Source organism: Hyperolius riggenbachi, chromosome 1 (assembly GCF_040937935.1).
Source record: "Hyperolius riggenbachi isolate aHypRig1 chromosome 1, aHypRig1.pri, whole genome shotgun sequence".
NCBI lineage: Eukaryota > Metazoa > Chordata > Amphibia > Anura > Hyperoliidae > Hyperolius > Hyperolius riggenbachi.
This window is the reverse complement of record NC_090646.1, coordinates 498,138,460-498,156,713: the sequence shown is the minus strand read 5'-3', so window position 1 is coordinate 498,156,713 and position 18,254 is coordinate 498,138,460. Positions and strand designations below refer to the sequence as shown.

Genomic DNA, 18,254 nt, shown 5'->3' with positions numbered 1-18,254 from the left:
CCATATTATGCAGCCTTACTACCTGTCCGCATTACAGCAATCCATTACACGATCACATTAGTCATTCTTGCCTCTGTAATCATGCTAACCTGTACTGGCCGTATGTCACAAAGCCTTCCATTTTGCTCCCTGCTAATTGTAAAAATGTCATTACTTGTATCTCAGACACTTTTATGACCCATAATAGTTACCGTAATTTCTGCCCCTGTAGGCTACTCTGAGATACTTTGCTTACAGCTTTTCCATTGAGAAAACTCAGTAGAAAAGTTAATTGAATCAGTACCATAGAATGTGTATTGAAATTGCATCTAGGGCACTTGTTCACATCTAGGGCATTTTCGTTTTTTTTTTAGCGCTGGCGATTTTTAAAATCCCCTTATTGTGCAATGATTCCTTATGAGAGAGTTCACATCTGAGCGGTTTGTTTCCGATCTGCTCGGCAAAGCGCTGCCTGTACCATTTTTTGAGCGTTTCTGCTCAATGGAGGGTATAGGGAAATCACAAAGCGCTTGAAAAAGCACTTTGTATATTGATTTCTTCAGCGCTTTCATGAATAATTTGGTTGTATTTATTCATTACCGGGTGAAAGAGCTCACTTCCTGAATGACGTCAGGAAGTGGAAAAAACGAATCGCTCTGCAAAAGCACTTAGAAAAGCGATTTTCTAAGCGCAAAGCGCAGGGAAAAGTGGAGGAAAAAAACGCTTCATACATCGCTCAGCGCTTGTGATAGCGCTGGCAATTTATGATTTGAACAAAGCCTAAAAGTTATTTGTGTTATACTCGGCATTCATTAAAGCTATAAGACAGCATAGTATAAAATGTTATGGTAATGGGAAATTGTAAAAAAAGAAATAAAGTAGGAAAAAAAACACTCAATGCTTTATGCTTTATTACTAAAATCATATGAACTGATAAAGATAGGTCATAAGTACAATGTATGAATATAGAGAATTTTTTTTTCCCCAACTGGAGGAATTTCAAAGCAGCCAGTCAGATTTAAAGTGACATGCTAAAGATGGTGCCTCAGTCTGACCAGTTGTTGCACTTTTCCCAACATTGTTTTTCTAGATCAGCCAGATGTCTTGTGCTTATGCAATAAATCCAGATAAGCCTTGGCAGCCTAAAGCCAAATCTACACGATACGATTCTTTGTATGATTCGATTACGATTCTATTTACGATGCGGTTAAATCCGACAAGTTCAATCGGGATTCGATTCAATTCGATTTGCCATTGCAAAACAATGGCAAATCGAATTGATTCGAATCCCGATCGGACATGTGGGATTTAATCGGATCGTAAATCGAATCTTACAAAGAATTGTATCGTGTAGATTGGGCTTAACCACTGCTAGAGTTTATCAGTTACAACCTTTAGTTAACCAGGTGTTACCTGCAAATGTGACTTCTTTCTAAAGAAATACCCTTACGGTTACCTACACAGCATACAAATGTCTCTCAAAACAGGCGACGGAGGACGGTTTGTGCAGCAGTTGCTCTGTGTGTACACAGCGCATCACAGACTGTCTGCAGACAAACCCTAGCATGAGAGATCAAACCGTCCAATCACTCACAACTTTTGTAGTGCAAACAGTCTTGCAATTTAGAGTTGTTGTATTATGTGTACGAATGTCTTAAACTTGGACAGCTCGTGGACAGCTGGGAAGCAGACGACGATGATCACTTTACAAGTCCGTGGCAGACTGCTTCCATTGTGAGATCACTCAGTATGTTGTCGCTTACGTACAATTCTTACTGGAGCAAATTGTCGCTCAAAACCACACGCTGCAAATGTCTTTAGTTCCTGCCTCACGGCTAAAGACATTTGTATGCCGTATGTATGTACCCTTAGATGTTTTTAATAGTTTAGACATTTGACTCCAAAAAATCATTTAGGGCACATTCACAGTGGGACATTATTATCGTGCGTTATAAAGTCATTATAACGCAGGTTACTGCAATGTTAAGCATATGCAGCATTCACATTGCGTTGTAAATGTTGCATTATGGTAACTCACTGCTTGCGGTGTGTTACCTCTAAACGCTGACATTAAACAGATAGAGGCATACTTTTCATTGCCTGTATGCTCCACTGTATCTACTCTATGCCACGGTAACGCAGCGTTAATGTGTGTTACCACCTTTTTTTTTACATTGGGTTGTAATGCTGCGTTGCGAGTTTACTGTTGCATTACAACACAACGTCCCACTGTGAATATGCCCTTAAGTCGGTTGCACACTAAGATTAGCCTACATATGACCCTGCGCCAAGGTGCAGCGACAGTCTTTTGCCTAGTGCCACCTCCCCGGCCCAGTGACGCACTCCTTGCTGGGCAGGAATTATGTCACTTGGATCCCCGTCGGTCCAGGCATGTGCACTGCACTTCCATCGTGCACACTTACTGCATCATCCATTGACTTGCATTGCTGCAGAATCTGTGCTGTAGGCATGGATCAAGCGGTAATGCACTGCAGACTTTGTGTCGGAATTGCAGCGATTTGGATACTTCCTGCACATCACATCACATTGCGTGAAGTGTGCAAGTCTCCATAGATGTGCATGGTTCTTGCGGCGGGTAGGCGTAACGTGGTGTGATGCAGCCCATAAGTGCGCGAGGGGCCTAAAACAACAATCTATCAAAATGTAGGGCTCCCTCAGTCAATATTTGCAAATTGTTCCAGGGCTGTGGAGTCGGGACAAAAATCTTCCGACTTCGACTCCTCAGTTTATGAAACCACGACTCCGAAATGGCTCTGACTCGTCAACACCGACTCCTTAGCCTAATACTTAACAGGGCTGTGGATTTTGTACAAAAATCATCCGACTCCCGACTCCGACTCCTCAGTTTATAAAATATCCGAATTTTGCCTAAAATTGCCCCCATTCTTTGACTCCAACTCCGACTCCACAGCCCTGTATTGTTCAATCAGTAAAGCCTGTGTTTTTTTTTATTTTTCAATCAAACATTGATATCTTCGGTGGGTGACTGATGACCACAGAGCTTTGTATTGTACTGAAGTACCAAGCCAGCAGTAGTAGTGTTCCCATATATATTCAATCATACGTGTTTGTTTATTATAGACTCTGTTTAATCCATTAAACATCTAATAGTTTATATCTGGCTAAAGTTTCAGAAGAGCCTGAAATGCTGCCAGAGGGAAAAAAATGATTCCAGGAGGCTGCTATGAATCTGACAAATGTACAACTTGTTGGTCATGCACATTCTCAATTAGAGCAAATCAAGAGAAACAAAACTGCAGCTCTTGTAGGGAACCAGTAATACACTGCATTGCACACTGACTCAGGGGTGATAGTGGCTACCACTTTGCAGTGCAAGAATCCAAGATTCAACTCCTGGCCAGGATACTTTCTGCATGGAGTGTGTATGTTATCTGTGTGTGTGTCTCCTCTAGGTACTCCAGTTTTTAGCTACATACCAAAAGCATACTGATAGCTTAGTAGTCTATACCCACCTCTCCCCAAACAGTTAAAAAAAAAATACCCAAGACTGTAGCAGGGATCTTAGATGGTGTGCTCTTTTGAGCATCCTGTTGGTGGCATGCATTTTTCAGTGTGCTCTGTAAAGCGCTACAAAAAATGCCTGCACTATATAAATGTATAATAAGCAATATGTGGTGCAACAAGGCTGTTAGGCCTGGAACCCACTAACAGTGTTTTCCTAAGCTTTTTCTGAGCGTTTGTGATTTGAAAAGGTCCTGCTAATGTAATGCTGCTATGTGTGTGATCCTACTTGAGGGATGGGATTTAAAGTAAATCCCCCATAGCATTGCATTAGCAAGAGTTTTACAAATCACTAGTGCTTAGAAAGTGCTGCTAGTGGATTCCAAGCCTTACATTTGAAAGAAACATACTGACCTTGCTGTTTTCCTATTAATAACATCAACGGCATTTCTTATTATTACCAGAATGGCCAGTAAAACACTATCCAGCTGACAATGCTGCCTGTGTATTGTAATGCAATTGAACATTAGGAATCATTCACATGATACAACAGGTGGCAACGTGATGCATAGTAATGCTATATAACTTACAATGCAGGAAAGTTCCTTTCTCCTGTAAGGGCTCGTTTCCACTATAGCGAATCCGCATGCGGGCACTGCATGCGGATTCGCATACTTAATGTTAGTGGATGGGGCTGTTTCCACGTGTGCGGTGGCGGCGTTTTTCGGTGCGGTGAAAATCTGCACGACAGGGTCGTGCAGATTCGCGTGCGGCAGGAATGCGGGCGAATCGCCGCTAATGTATTCAATAGGGAAATTGCATGCGGCTTTGTCATGCGGATTTCCCCGCGATTTCGCATGCGATTTCGCATGAAAGCCAATGGAACTTAACACAGGCAGTGACATGGTTAAATTCGCATGGCTCCTTGCCATGCGAAATCGCGGGTAAATCTGCATGCGGAAACGCAGCCGCATGCGATTTCTTCAGCGGTGGAAATCCAGGCGATTCCGCACCGCTACAGTGGAAACGAGCCCTCAAACACAAAGAACATGGGTAGCTAAGGAGAGCATCAGCCTCTTTTACATTACAGTACTTTCAGTAAGCCACCCTGGCTGTGTGTGAATACCCCTGCCATAGTCTAGGGCCAATTTCTAATGCCTGGTACACACCATACAATTTCCCGACAGTTAGACGGATTGAATTGATTATTTTCAACAGGCCCGATATGATTTCCAACAGGCCCGATATGAAATCAGATCGGATCTGTCGGAAAGAATCAATTCGACCTGTCTAATGGGAAATTGCGTGGTGTGTACCAGGCATTATGTGGGTAGCTAATGAATCTCCCAATGTGTATGGTTTGGCATGTAAATAGACATGAAGGTAATATTAGTTAATTTTCCACTCTGTCAATTGATCATGATTACATTTCAGCCCCCATCTCCCCCCACCATTGTATGTATAGTGATCACATGATACAGACCACCAAATCTGCCTTCCCAAAGAAAGTCATTGTGTGAGAGAGGTGTAATCAGGGGAAAATACACATGTTGAGGTGATCATTACCACTACAACACCAATCAAGGACTAATGCAGCATGTAGATGAGGGCCCCATGGGGGCTCCTGGGACCTCTCCAGGAGCCCTGATGCAATCAATCCTCTATTCCTACACCACTGGCCATCAGTCCCTTGCACTCTTTTTCACCATGCTGCCATCAGTCCCCTATATGGTTCTCCAACATGTTGCCATCAGTCCCCTGCAGTCTTGTACCATGCTGGCATACAGATTTCCACCATGCTGCTATCAGCATCCTGCAGGGTCCTCAACCATGCTGCCATCAGTCTCCTACAGGCTCCTCAACCATGCTGCCATCAGCCGCCTGCAGAGTCCTCCACCATGCTGCCATCAGTCACCAGCACAGTCCTCCACCATGCTGCCATCAGTCACCAGCACAGTCCTCCACCATCAGTCCACTACATGGTTTTTCACCATGCTTCCATCAGACCCCTACATAGTTTTTCACCATGCTTCCATCAGACCCCTACATAGGTTTTCACCATGCTTCCATCAGACCCCTACACAGTTCTCCACCATGCTGCCATCAGTATCCTACACAGTTCTCCACCATGCTGCCAACAGTCCCCTACACAGTTCTCCACCATGCTGACATCCGTTCCTTATTTTTCTAACATGAACACGTTTTCAATTGATAAACTGTCCAAAATGGACTAAAATGTGATCAATAAAGACATGCTGGGGCATTCATTTATACATGTATGGTAGGTTCAAAGTGATTGATGCCCCCCCCCCCCCCCCCCCAAAAAAAAAAACAATGCACAGGGCCAGATTCAGCCTCCTCTGCTTTATAATATCTCCTACAAATGTCCAATGTTTTCACTTTCAGTCATTTTCACAAACGCTTCAGGGAGGGATAAGAGAAGCAAAATACACGTTTGAGTAATAAATAATGTCTAAAGGTTTGGCCTCCAATAAAAAATGACTTGTAAAGGGTGGCACATAATGTAACCAGCCATAAAGCAGATTCCTTACGTCCTACGTTGTTGCAATATGACATCATTTTGTGATTGTTTACTATGGGCTACCAGAACTGTTCCCCCCGCATGAAGTGTATTTATTTCGTCATGGCTTTATTGACAGTATTCTACACTGCACTGCCAGCTGTGACGAGGAGGCGATAGTTGCTCTTATCGCGATCATTCCGGGTTTGATCATCGCGATCACGCCTCTAATGTCACCCGTGACAGAAGTTGAGGTCGGCAGTGGCTTCCTCCGATTGTAAAGCGACATTGCCAGTAACCTGCCCTCTGCTTCTGCGAACAACGGGTTAATCCGAGGAGCTCAATCTAAACTCTAATAAAGTCGCTCACTTCCTCTGGTAATTACAGGCTGGCGGAAGTACGTCAGTTATCTGCTTTGGGCTTTTTTTTCTGCTGCACTGTACAATTCAGTGAGAAGAACATTTCCTCCCCCCTCCTTCTGTCTCTTTAAGAGCTCCGATCGCTGATCTAACATCTCTCCCATTTGTGTCTACTTACAGGATTGGAGGATCGGTGACCCGGAGGACCGGGGGAAGCCAGGGGGATTCGGAAGGCACCCCATCCGGACCGATAATGGATGGGATTTAAAGAGAAAAAGAGGAGAGAGAATGGCACAGGCAGCACAGAGGAGACAGCGAATCGGCATTCGGTGGCTGTGATTAGGATCTGGCTTTTTCTTCTTTCTCTGTTATGTTGATTTCTGGGCATCTGCTGTGAGATTGATACACCCGACACCAGAAGGCAGAGAAAGAGATTTACATTTGTGGAGGGGTATCCTCACTTCCCTCCCATCACCACCACCACAACATGAGGGATTTCTGACCCCCCCTCCCCTCTTTCACCAGGATGCTACTGCTGCAGCCTTTAAAGGATCTGGGGCAGGCTCTAAAGCAGGCAAATGGAAAATATTGTGTTCATTAAATGGCACGGAAAAGTTCCAGTACAAGTGGTTACTAAACACCATTGGATCTGTGTGTGACAATTAATAATAACTAACAGTTACTGAGAAGGATATCTGTGGATTATTTAAAGTGTCCAGTTCCTTTGTGGATTATATATTTATAATATATATATTATATAAAATATTTCCTTTACACAATTCTTGGCTGTGTACTGTTCGCAGTATCAGTTGTTGCTTAGTAATTGGATTTGTTGATTCAAGGTCACTCATTGGAATTTCCCTGTGGATTTATAATTAGCTTATTTTTATTGAGAGGAGATGGATGTCAAAATGAAACAGCAAAGCAGGAGATCCAGGTCTCAAAGGGACAGGGTGAGGAGGAGAGACCCATCTGTCAGGGACCCCCGAAACCAGAGTCCCTCCTCCGGCTCAGAAGCAGAAAGGGGCCTGGGAAAGGAGAATTCAAATCAAAATGGTAAAAATCCAGCTGCTTCAGCCAGAAATGCCAGACCGCCCAGACGTAAAAGGCGAGAATCTAGCTCTCAGGAGGAGGATATAATTGATGGTTTTGCAATTGCCAGCTTCAATACCTTAGAAGCCTTAGAGGTAAGAATGGGCTATGTCATTTTAGTTATGGTTGATGCACTGGTTATCTGTGTTGCATTTCATGGATTAATCCTTGACAGTTCCTATTTAAATTCAACTTCTTCCCTAGAGTTACAGGAACATACATTGTGGCCATAACAATGTTTTATTCACTTGTGGCGTGACACTGCTTGAATTGCCCCTTAAATCATGTTCTGTAGGCATAGCAGAAGTGTGAAGTACTGGTATGGCTTTTTATCATATTGCTTCTATCTACTTAAGAAATGTATCATCTGACCTGTACAGATTTGTTGTTATACTCAGTACTTTTCAGTTTTTGTGTTAACGTGGTGTTATTTTCTGTGCGTTCAGTGTGAAACATGATGTTCTCTCCTGTTGGAAGGTGTCACTGGCCATTTTGTGTTGACTGATTGCTTCCATCCAGGTTTTTCCCATCTCACAAAATTATTAGCAGAGTTTGTTAAATGAGCATTACACGAATTACAAGTAACCCCTTATGTATAGATCTTTTATTTTGGTGGCACATGGCCTGTTAGTGACCGTATTTAACTGTTAAAGTCCCCCTGAACTGATAGGGACATGGAGGCTGTCATATTTATTTTTAAACAATGCCAGTTGCCGGGCAGTCTTGCAGATCTCTCTGGCATCAGTAGTGTCTTCATCGCACACCTGAAACAAGCATGCAGCTAATTCAGCATCCATTTTTTTCATGCTGCCCCCACCCTTTGGAATTCCCTACCACACAGTAAAGACAGCTCCATCTCTGGAGTTATTCAAATGCAGACTGAAGAGCCACCTGTTTAGCCTGGCATTTGTAAACTTGTAGAATTCTTCTTCTGACCCCAAATTTTCCAATCAACCAATTACTGGTCTGAGCCATGCTTATGTGCTTTGAGTCTTATGGGAGAAAAGTTCTTTACAAATGTTGTTTGTTGTTGTTGACTTTGCATACTGAACCTCGCTTATGTGAATATATTACAGGAAGACTGTTTGCATAATAGATTCAAAAGTCATTCACTGTGGTTTTTACTAGTTGTCTTCGGTTGTCATGGAGGTTGTTTCAAGAATGATAAATGAGACCCAAAACTTTTTTTTTCATTTTACCCATCAAGAAAGGCCTTGTCTTTATGTGGATCTAGTATTTTTAAGGTTTATTGCTATGCAAGTGGATGAATAATCTGGATCCCTATTTATGAAATTGCTCTAAGGGTGTAGACTTTGAACACACAAACAGTGCACTTAAGAAGTAGAGATTGTTAATGAAATGCTACTAAATTTGGCTTGCATGCAAATTGTATGCAGCTAGGAATGGGGCCAATCTGATGCCCTTCCTGCTAATTTGGACTGGTCCAGCTTCAAATTGCATCCAGCCTGTGTTACTTTTGCATGCTTGCCAGAATTATTCACATCTTATTGACCATTTCTAATCCGACGTGGTTTAGATTGTTGTTGGTCATGCTGTGTGGATGTTCGGTCGACCAATCAATAGAATATAAAGCAGGTGGTAACCTCCCAGAACTTGCCAGGAAGAAGAGATGGTATGGTAAAGCCATAGTTGGTGTTTGTGGATTTGAAATTCCCATTTGTTTACTGATCTAGTATTCCTTCCTGAAAGGCTACCCATATGCACAAGAGCCAGGTGCGTACACACGCATGACAGCAGCCAACGACGGGTCCGTCGGCACCTCCCGCTGGGCGGGTTTTCAGCAGACTGTAGTGCGTGTGTACGCACTGTCCGCGGACTGATAAGGCTGTTCCTGAACGATCCTCCCTGTACAGATGTTTGCCCAGTCATGCCATTACATTGTTTCCCACAGTGTTGAGCACTTAGATCTGTGTGAGGCTGGAAATACCCACACTTATTATCTATTATACTGCTTAATGTCATTGCTTTTCTTTCCATCATTGCTGATAGCTATTGTCACATAACAAAACGCTTCGTTTATGTTTTAATATATATTTCTAACCAGTTTCATATGTAGCTAAATTCACATATTATGTTATGAATATTATGTTATGAATATATGGGAAATTCATACAGTCAACACAGAACAGTCAGTTTCAAATCGACTTTCTTCAGGGGCAAGGAATAGCAAAATGCTTAATATCAAAACTCTGGTAATAAAAAACAAAAAACCCTACACTATGAGAACAGTTTGAGTGGGGATATAGATTGTAACTAATAACCATTTGTTAAATAAACCCATATGAAATTGGCAACATATTCACTAAGGGTAATGCATGTGTACTACTTGTTGTGAGGCTTGTTTTGAGAAATTAGGCTGCAGGATCTTTATCAGTTCTTTGAACACACCTACCTGACCATATTGTAGCCTCTGCATTGGAGCAAAAGGCTTGTATTCAGGTTGATTGTGAGAATGAAGTTTTTTTATGGATGTGACCACACCCCCTGCCCACCCTATTGACTGTAATCTAGCCCGCTTATACTAAGGTGGGGCACACAAGGCTTTAGCTATAGTTGTAGCAGCAGGCATCTGAGAAGTAAAAATAAAAGCTCACCTAAATCACCTTACATTTATTTACATATGTAGTAACTTGGGATTGGCTGCCATATCAGGAGGTTCAGCTTTGCGCTGAATTCTGACCCATACTCTCCGATCCCCACCCAGCTATAGTAACATGGCTCCTTGCCCACCTTTCCTCAGAGAGTATACTGAAAAATACACTGGTGGAGGCGCCCTTCATGAATAATACCTACTACTTTTGTTGTGTGAATACTTCATCCTACTACCAACTACTGACTCTGAGAGAGCCTAAGTGCTTTGAGTCCTATGGGAGAAAAGTGCTATAGAAATGGTATTGTAACTATAAGCTATAGTATAATGAGAAGTGTCTATCTTACCTTCTCAGAAGGACAAACCAAGTGTAGTTGAAACATTCTTTTTTCCTTTTACACGAAGATAACACGTTTTACGGGTCTTGGCCTGCTTCCTCAGGCGAATAAAAGTGGCTGAAATGTAGTGAGCACGAGCGTCTCAATTTAGCCTTTCCTCAGAGAGGAACGGAAAGTGGGAAGGGAGCCGCATCACTAGCTGGATGGGAATTGGAGGGTAATGTTTATCGCCCAGGCAGACTTTCTGCTTGGTGGATGGGTAGTCTAGTGATTTTTACATTGTGCTTCTGGCAAAGCTCCTGTGTGGGTATGTGAGTTTTCCTAGATGTTTATCCAACCACTGAAGTGGTAAGGACTAGTTTGTGTAACAACTTATTTGTGAGCTTAGGGGCATTTTGAAGTATGCTTGTTTTGTATACATTGGCTTTGTGCTCGTGTTGTTGTGTATAAAGCTATGTATTGTAAGAAGTGTATGCCCAAGTACAGTATGTCATTTTTATTGGTCATCTAGCATGTGGAACTGGTTCTTTGCTTTTACTATTGTAAGCAAAAATCAGCTAAGAATGTGTTTGACAGTTGTGCCTCTCATGTGTGGGTTCCTGCATTCCGTCACAGTCCTCTGCAGTAGAAGCCTTTGACTGGTGCTGATGGGCTACAAGTCTCATGTCAGCCATGCAGTTTTTGCAGGCACTGGAGCAGTTGACTGCTGTAACGGTGTTTGTGTATTTTACTAATGAGCAGATGAAAACCAAGCAATGAAAGGGAATACATTGATTGTGTGGTGTCTGTTTAGGTTGTTTTTTTTTTTTTCACATGCTGGGAAATATTTAGTAAAATGACAATCAATTAAAAAAACACTACAAATTTGAAACTCCCTCCTGATTGATTTTCATATGAAGTACAGATGTAACTAAATTAAAATCTGCCCAGCTTTAACAATAAATACTACTTTTCACTGTATGCATGTTCACTGATAGAACTGATATTCTAACATGCAATTAGGAAGATACAGTAGTGAAACTGGCACTCAATACACTGGATGCAGCCGCTGGACCTTGGTTACGATCCACTGTGCTCTAGGTTAGGTACACTTCAATTTTCCAGTAGATAAGAACAGCAAACCTGGCACCAGTATGCAATTAATCCAATATTCCTTTAATCCAGCAGGTACATGCAACACATTAGGGGCACAAAGAGGTCGGCCTAACAGCCGTTTCGCAGGTTCCCCTGCTTCTTCAGAGGCACACAGTCTGTGTGCCTCTGAAGAAGCAGGGGAACCTGCGAAACGGCTGTTAGGCCGACCTCTTTGTGCCCCTAATGTGTTGCATGTACCTGCTGGATTAAAGGAATATTGGATTAATTGCATACTGGTGCCAGGTTTGCTGTTCTTATCTACTGGAAAATTGATATTCTAACATGTTGGGAGCAAATAAAGGCTAGTAACACTGCCTGGGGAGTCCATTCCAGTGAATTGTCTGCCACCTACTTACTATTTATTGGAAAGCAGATGCTTTGAGGTGAATGCATATTTATTGAGTCCTTTAGTTTAGAACCATTTTCTATATGCTGAGGTTTTTTTTTAAAGAGACTCTGTAACATCAAAAACCTCCCCTGGGGGGTACTCGCCTCGGGTGGGGGAAGCCTCCGGATCCTAATGAGGCTTCCCACGCCGTCCTCTGTCCCACGGGGGTCTCGCTGCAGCCCTCCGAACAGCCGGCGACAGACCCGACTGTAGCTTCAATATTTACCTTTGCTGGCTCCGGCGGGGGAGCTGTGGCTGCTTTCGGCACGGAAATAGACGTGAATACCCGATCTCCGTCGGGTCCGCTCTACTGCGCAGGCGCCGGAAACTTGCGCCTGCGCAGTAGAGCAGACCCGACGGCGATCGGGTATTTCCGCCTACTTCGGAGCCGACAGCCGTCAGAGCGCCTGCGCAGTAGCCGGGAAGGTAAATATTGACGTCACCGCTGCACGGAGGGCTGCAGCGAGACCCCTGAGGGATGGAGGACGGCGTGGGAAGCCTCATTAGGATCCGGAGGCTTCCCCCCCACCCGAGGTGAGTACCCCCCAGGGGACGTTTTGTCGTTACAGTTCCTCTTTAAGGATTGTTTGGTTAATGTAAGGGATGTGTGTTGTTTGCACTTAAAGATGGTGCGTACTTGGTCTTCATCTGTTGTCTGTCTGAAGAGCAACTGGAGGTCTGTCCACCATATTTCCAAACCTATCAGGGTTTCCAAAGATCACATATGTCGATTATTACGTGTTTTGACCCCTATGCCGTCTGTCCTCCAGACCGTCACATCAGCCATAGATTCCAATTATCACATTTTCCTCATTGCACAGCTCGGTTTACCATAGAACTGCCCTGTTATCATGTGCACTCGAATCCTTTGGTTCAGTGTATGATTTTGGTTGAGAAATATGTTGGGTTGCCATCTTTTATAGAGCTAGGCATGTTACGGATATGCTACGCACTACTTGCCGTAATGGCAGAAACCTGAGTAATTAGGTGCTGTTCACACTCGTCAGTTTTTCTGTGCGTTTTCTGCACAGGAAAACTGAAGACTAATGTAAATCCATAGGATAGTTCACACTTGAATGCGGTTTTCACATGCAGAAAAACAATTGACAGCAATGCAGTAGTATCAGACAACTCAATCAGAAAACTGATAGAGAAGTGTGGATCCAGCCAAAGACTTGTATTCTGTTCCCTTTACATTAGCTGGGATCTTGTCCAAATTATTGGAATTCATTATTCTTGAACTATCACCAATTTTTAAACCAAGTGGTCAGTAATAGAGGTAAAAATTACTTAACTGTCACATTAGTTTCTTGTGACAGATGGGTCTTGTTGTAGCCTACGGCAACCTATCTCTAATTTATCAAAGGGAAGATCTTTGTTTACTTGTTGTGTTGTGGTGCATCATGTCTTTTGAACTTGCGCTTCTGCCTTTTGAACACACACATTCTTTTTTCATGCATATTTAAAGCCTACTTGCCGTAGTGGTTTCCACTGCAAACCGCTGTCTGTCCTGGAAAACACTCGCATGGGAAGAACACTTCAATGAACTGAATTAACTAGAGGATTATTTGCAAACTAGTATCATTGTGTGAAGCAGTACTGCAAAATGTGTTCATGTCCTTTTTTATTTTCTTCTCTTTGTCTCCATAAAAATCAAATTTCAACTGTAACTGGTCTGAGTGTATTAAGTGATAAAGATGCTAATCCTGCACTCAAAACTTTCAAAACTTTTTCTGCTGATGATTTGGAGTTATCACATACTTTAGGAGCACTGGCCCTTTAGTAGTCAGTGCCAAACAGTTACATGCTGGGGGTTCTTTTTATCTATAATATATTCCTCCTTTTCTATTTCCCTGCTAGCTGCTTATCTGAAACCCGATCCCCTGCTCACTTGTGTTTACAAGCAAGGCTGAGGTGACTCAGCGATTGGAGGAGAAAAGAAAAAAAAAAGAAAAGGGCAGAAATGACATAAGAATTTAGCCTAAACTGTGGGCAAACAACATGGCCCCCACCAGGAACAGAATTCTCTTAATTTACTATATAATATTTACTGAAATCAAAACGTGGACAGTACAGTACATGTATTATGTAAGTAGATCAAGTATTTATCTACTTATATATGTTTTTTTCCCTGGCATGGTATGGCTAATCCTACTGCTTTAAGCTATGCACACACCCTTGATTTGTGTCATTGGAAATGACTGTTTATCATCTCAGGTGAAAACCTAGAATGAGTGTGGGTGTCCACCAATGTGCTTTGGCACACTTTCAGAGACTTGGCACATTGGATTGGGCTAACCCAATTGATTTTGTCTCAGTTTTAGTCACTGAAGTAGACTGTCTCCTGCTTGTTCATCCCTGCCCACTCCATAAAACAGAACCATCAGCTTGTTAGACAAGCAGCTTATCTGCACAGCAGTCATTTCTAGGGACATTTCATTAAAGTGGTATAAAAAGTCAGCATTTCTTCTTTGCTCTAAAAGATTCCTTACAGCTTTAAAGCTACTATGCCAGAAAAAAATTGTAGCAGAAAATAATTGAAACAGTTAAGCCCAGCACCTTGTCCTGCCATGAAAGGCTATTCAGCTTGAAATCCGCATCCAGACTGGAGATAACAGTATCTTTGTTTACATTCCAAATGTGTTACATATGTGTGCAAACAACTGATAACACTCTCTGAGAAGCTATCTGTGCTTCACGCATACACACAGTTCAGAACAGCTCACTGGAAGATTTTAATTTATAATAAAAAGCAGCTGGAATAAAATGCAATGGCAGCTTTCAGGGCAAGATAAACTATAGTTAGGAAACTTGTAATTTGTAGACAGACAATATTACTTGCAGGGCTGTGGAGTCGGTACAAAAATCTTCCGACTCCAACTCCGACTCCTCAGTTTATGAAACCACAACTCCAACTCCGACTTCGGTTACCCAAAATGTCTCGACTCCGACTCCTTAGTCTAATACTTAACAAGGCTGTGGATTTTGGATAAAAATCATCCGACTCCGACTCCTCAGTTTATGAAACCACGACTCCAACTCCGGGTGCCCAAAATTGCCCTGACTCCGACTCCTCGACTCCAACTCCACAGCCCTGATTACTTGTGCACAAAAGCAAATATGATAACTGTAAGAGTAATCACAAGTAGGAAATCACATTTTTTATTGAATGTTATGTCAGAGATTCAGACCACTTTAATAGCGGTGTGTGTATCTTTAATTCTGAGTGCTGTATACCATGATGAGTCTCCTCTACCCTCCAGGTATTCAAGCACATCCCTCTTGCTATCTAACTAGCCAATCAAATGCTACAGTATTCTTTACAGAGGCACTCCATTGGATTACTGAGACCTCAATGAGGTCTGCAAATCCGAGTATAGTTGTGTAAATCGCGTTCTTGTAATTGTGACCAGAGTAGCTCTCATTGGCTTTATGTTGGCATCCTCTGCCTTGGCTATGTGCTCGTATTTGCCATTAATAGTTAACATGTACAGTAAGGGCCCGTTTCCACTATTGCGGTGCAGAATCGCCGCATTTCACTGCTGATGAAATCGCATGCGGATGCGATTCCGCATGCGGATTTTGCCCCAATTTCGCATGCGATTTCGCATAGGCAGGGTATATGCGATTTTAAACATGTCACTGCCTGTGTCAATTTACATTACTTTCAATGCGAAATCGCACGCGAAATCGCGGGAAAAACGCATGCGATTTCCCTATTAAATACATCGTCTGCGATTCGCCTGCATTCCACACGCAGGCGAATTCTGCCGGGTCTACCGTGCAGAAAAATCCTGTACACAAAAACGCAAATGAAAACTGACAAGTGGAAACAGCCCCATCCACTTGTATTGCCTATGCGAATCCGCATGCGTTGTCTGCATGCGGATTCGTGCTAGTGGAAACTGGCCCTAATAGATTAGATCATGCTCCCACAATGCTCCTGTGATGCATAGTCACCTGATGGTATCCTTAGGTCTCCCTAATTAATGAATTAATTAATAAAACATACTATCTCCTATAAAAATAAATAAATATTGGTAGCATGTAATGATATAAAAGCAATTTGTACATGTAAGAGTGTGTGTCTTGGAGATGTTTTAACTGCAATTCAAGAAAAACACTTTGTGAACCTCATGCATTTTTAAATGCAACAATGCAAGCAAGGCCTCAGTGTATCGTTTTTTAGCTCCATGTAAACAGATTGTAAATAATGGTTGCAGTAATCAATTTACAAATGATCTGGTCATTAGCTTTTCGTACTTGGTTTGATCTGCACATTCAACCATAATAGGACGCTTACCTGACTGCTGAGTGTTTTAGGCAGGTCACCATTGCTTAAGTAAATAGCATTTGCTAAGTAAACCCTGCTTGTTTCCACAAAGTAGAGCGGAATGTTTATTTTTATTGAAGCCTTTTCTTCTTGCAGACGGCAAACAGCTCCAGATTTTCTGCTCTCACGTTAATCCTTCTGTTTCCTCTACATTTTCTCCCCAATATACAAACTTTACCTTTGTGCAAACTGTGTTTAATCCCTACCCCCTCCCCATTTGTATGTGCCGAGTCATAAATCACAGCGTGGATTTGTTGTCTGTGAAAGGTTATGTAACTCTGTCACTTGCTGCCTTTATCTCTGCTGTGCTCCTTCCTCAGAGACATTCTGCCCCCAATTATAAAGGCAGGCTGTTGTTGTCAACAAGATCCAGAAAGGCCATGCGTATGTTTCCCACTTGCACTTCATTACAGCCGAATTCAAGGCAAGGCATTTTATGCAGGCATGGGCATGTTGCAGAAAGAAAATAATTGGGAGATTATTGGTACTATATAAGAATCTCATTATAGTAAACTTTGATGTAGTAAACTCAGTCCTCCGGTCCCAGCAAACGGAGCAGTGCTTTTCAGTGCAGGAAGATTTGGGCGCAGCCGGCGCCACCATAGACTGTAATAGGAATTACAGCTATAGCGGCGCTCAGTGAGTAAAGTTGGCACCATCAGAAGACAGAGCTGAAGTTGCTTTTTAAACACAATAATTTGGCCTCCAGTAATAGCTGGAAGCCAAATTATATCATTCCTCACTATCCATGGCGGCCTGGAGGGGGGAATAGTAATTAACGCGGCCGGGACTAGTGCAGCAGCAAGATCAGCCATATACCGGCTGTGTCTTGCGCCCAAGTCTACCGGCGCCGATTTCAAATGTATGCCCCAGCAAATGCATCTGTATAAAAATACAAGGTATGATCACTTCTGATATAGCAAACTCCCTTGGAATTTGCTATTAAGGGATTCTAATATATTAATAAAAAAAATTCCACTTTTAGTGCGAAAAGTGAAAGCCTCAAGTTATTATTATTTAGTATTTATCTAGCATGGACCTCTTCCCCTGTACAGAGTGTATAGTCATGTCACTAACTGTCCCTTGGAGGTCCACAGTCTAAGCCCTGCCTCAGTCATATAGTGCATCATAGTTTAGGGCCAATTTTTAGAAATAAGTTGAACTTATCTGTATGTATTTGGAATGTGGGATGAAACCCATACAGGTATAAGGAGAACCTATCCTGGCTGAGATGCCAGTGACCCAGAGCCGCAGGGCGAGAGTGCTATCTGCTTTGCACCTGTGCCACCCATCAGCTTTATTCCTTGCAGGGAGTAATGGCAAACATTATTTTATTTCTTCTAGCATACATCATTTTCTGACATATAAAACCCCCAGGTGTTCCACAATGTTCCCAACAGACACAGCCAGATGGGCGTGTGGAAGCCAATTACTGGATTAGTCCTGATGAAAATGAGTAGTAGGGGTTTATGAAGCAAGTTGGGAGGTTTTATGCAGTACTTACTGAAAAAGATGGCGTATGCTATTTCTGCGAGATAAATTTGACCTTTTATAGTTAATTAAAATTCATAAATAATTTGTAACAGTCATAAATGTTAAAAAAAAATGAATCAGCTAGCACTTACATATATTTGGACCTTCTCTTTATTGAGGGTGGAATAGTAGTTATTTGTTTTTCCAACAGTGACAGCTTCCATACTTGTAGGATGTGATTGCTGGTGGTTAGTGATAACAGGCATAGCCAGTGGTGTATAGTTTCCTGTTTGACAAGCTACATTTCTGTAATCTCCGCTCTTACCATTTCCAGCAGACATGACTGTTGCAGTGCGGTGCATTGATAAAGTGTAAATCCACCTCAGACTGAGACTTCTGTGATGAGTGCTATGTGGCGAGCTGAACAACCCTATTTTCATCTTAGCGATTGTCTCTGGCCCACCATCATGTTATCTGATACCTGATCCCAGGAATGTTGTACTAATATGAACAAAGCATCAAGGGGATAAGTTGGGATAAGTA

General features: G+C 42.4%; 1 protein-coding gene across 10 annotated transcripts in view; it reads left to right on the top strand.

Annotated features, from left to right (window-relative positions):
• Positions 1 to 18,254, top strand: part of FBRSL1 (fibrosin like 1) — a 754,878-nt gene that overhangs the window by 91,371 nt on the left and 645,253 nt on the right. For 8 of the 10 annotated variants that reach the window (XM_068243431.1, XM_068243430.1, XM_068243433.1 and 5 more), the window contains exon 2: positions 6,523 to 7,529. In XM_068243431.1, the coding sequence (XP_068099532.1) occupies positions 7,242 to 7,529 (288 nt within the window). In that variant the 5' untranslated portion in view covers positions 6,523 to 7,241. Of the gene's footprint in view, positions 1 to 6,252; positions 6,361 to 6,440; positions 7,530 to 18,254 lie in introns of those variants that run through there. The other 2 variants (XM_068243428.1, XM_068243426.1) reach the window with 2 other exon arrangements.